The sequence below is a fragment of the Danio aesculapii genome, chromosome 24 (assembly GCF_903798145.1).
Source record: "Danio aesculapii chromosome 24, fDanAes4.1, whole genome shotgun sequence".
Taxonomy (NCBI): domain Eukaryota; kingdom Metazoa; phylum Chordata; class Actinopteri; order Cypriniformes; family Danionidae; genus Danio; species Danio aesculapii.
Genome location: NC_079458.1, coordinates 20722651 through 20723369, shown reverse-complemented (window position 1 = coordinate 20723369; position 719 = coordinate 20722651). Strand labels below are relative to the sequence as shown.

Genomic DNA, 719 nt, shown 5'->3' with positions numbered 1-719 from the left:
TGGGATACCGAGATGTTTGCTATGCTATATAACGGAAGTATGACACCTCGTCTTATGTTGTTATGGCATACACAAATCTACTGACCAATTTGCACGAAGCCGAGAACGTTGGCATATTCTGCATAACATCGTAAACTAGTCCAATAAACTGATAAAAAAAAAAGGGCACGGGGGAATTGACATTTAGAAATATTATACCTTTCCAGTTCACTGTCTTCCATGATTAAATTAACCTTAAACCGCATTCACTGTTAATTTATAACTTGTTCCAGCTTGCTAACCAGTGGTGTTTACTATTCTCGAGGACCCACATTAGGACCCCGGCTCGTTTGACCATTTTCGTTTTAACTAAATTTGCGGAAATAAGCAGATAGTAAAATTCAAACAAAAATGTAGAAACTATCTGTACTTGGTACAAATATTACTTACATTCAAACAGTCAATTTTAGTTGACTATTTGACTTGATATTATGTTTTACGATCGAACTTTAATCAGGCATCTCGATGGTCACAACTGATATTCAACTAACAGCGCCGCCCGCAGTCTGTCAAACGAACGGTACTGAAAATTCAGAGTCATTTCAGCAAATGGTTCTTTCGAAAAGCAGCTCTGAATGGAACAGTTCAACATATTCCGGCGGTTCTTTACGTCATTACATGATCCCATGGCACATTACATGATATAATATCCTATCTAAATTCATGAGTGTTGACATATT

The 719-nt window shown here is 37.0% G+C and overlaps 1 protein-coding gene across 1 annotated transcript in view; it reads right to left on the bottom strand.

Annotated features, from left to right (window-relative positions):
- Positions 1 to 306, bottom strand: part of si:ch211-140b10.6 (protein POLR1D-like) — a 3382-nt gene extending 3076 nt beyond the window's left edge. Inside the window, exon 1 of the mRNA XM_056450573.1 lies at positions 199 to 306. Within this exon, the coding sequence (XP_056306548.1) occupies positions 199 to 245 (47 nt within the window). The 5' untranslated portion in view covers positions 246 to 306. The remainder of the gene's footprint in view (positions 1 to 198) is intronic.
- Positions 307 to 719: the final 413 nt, after the last annotated feature.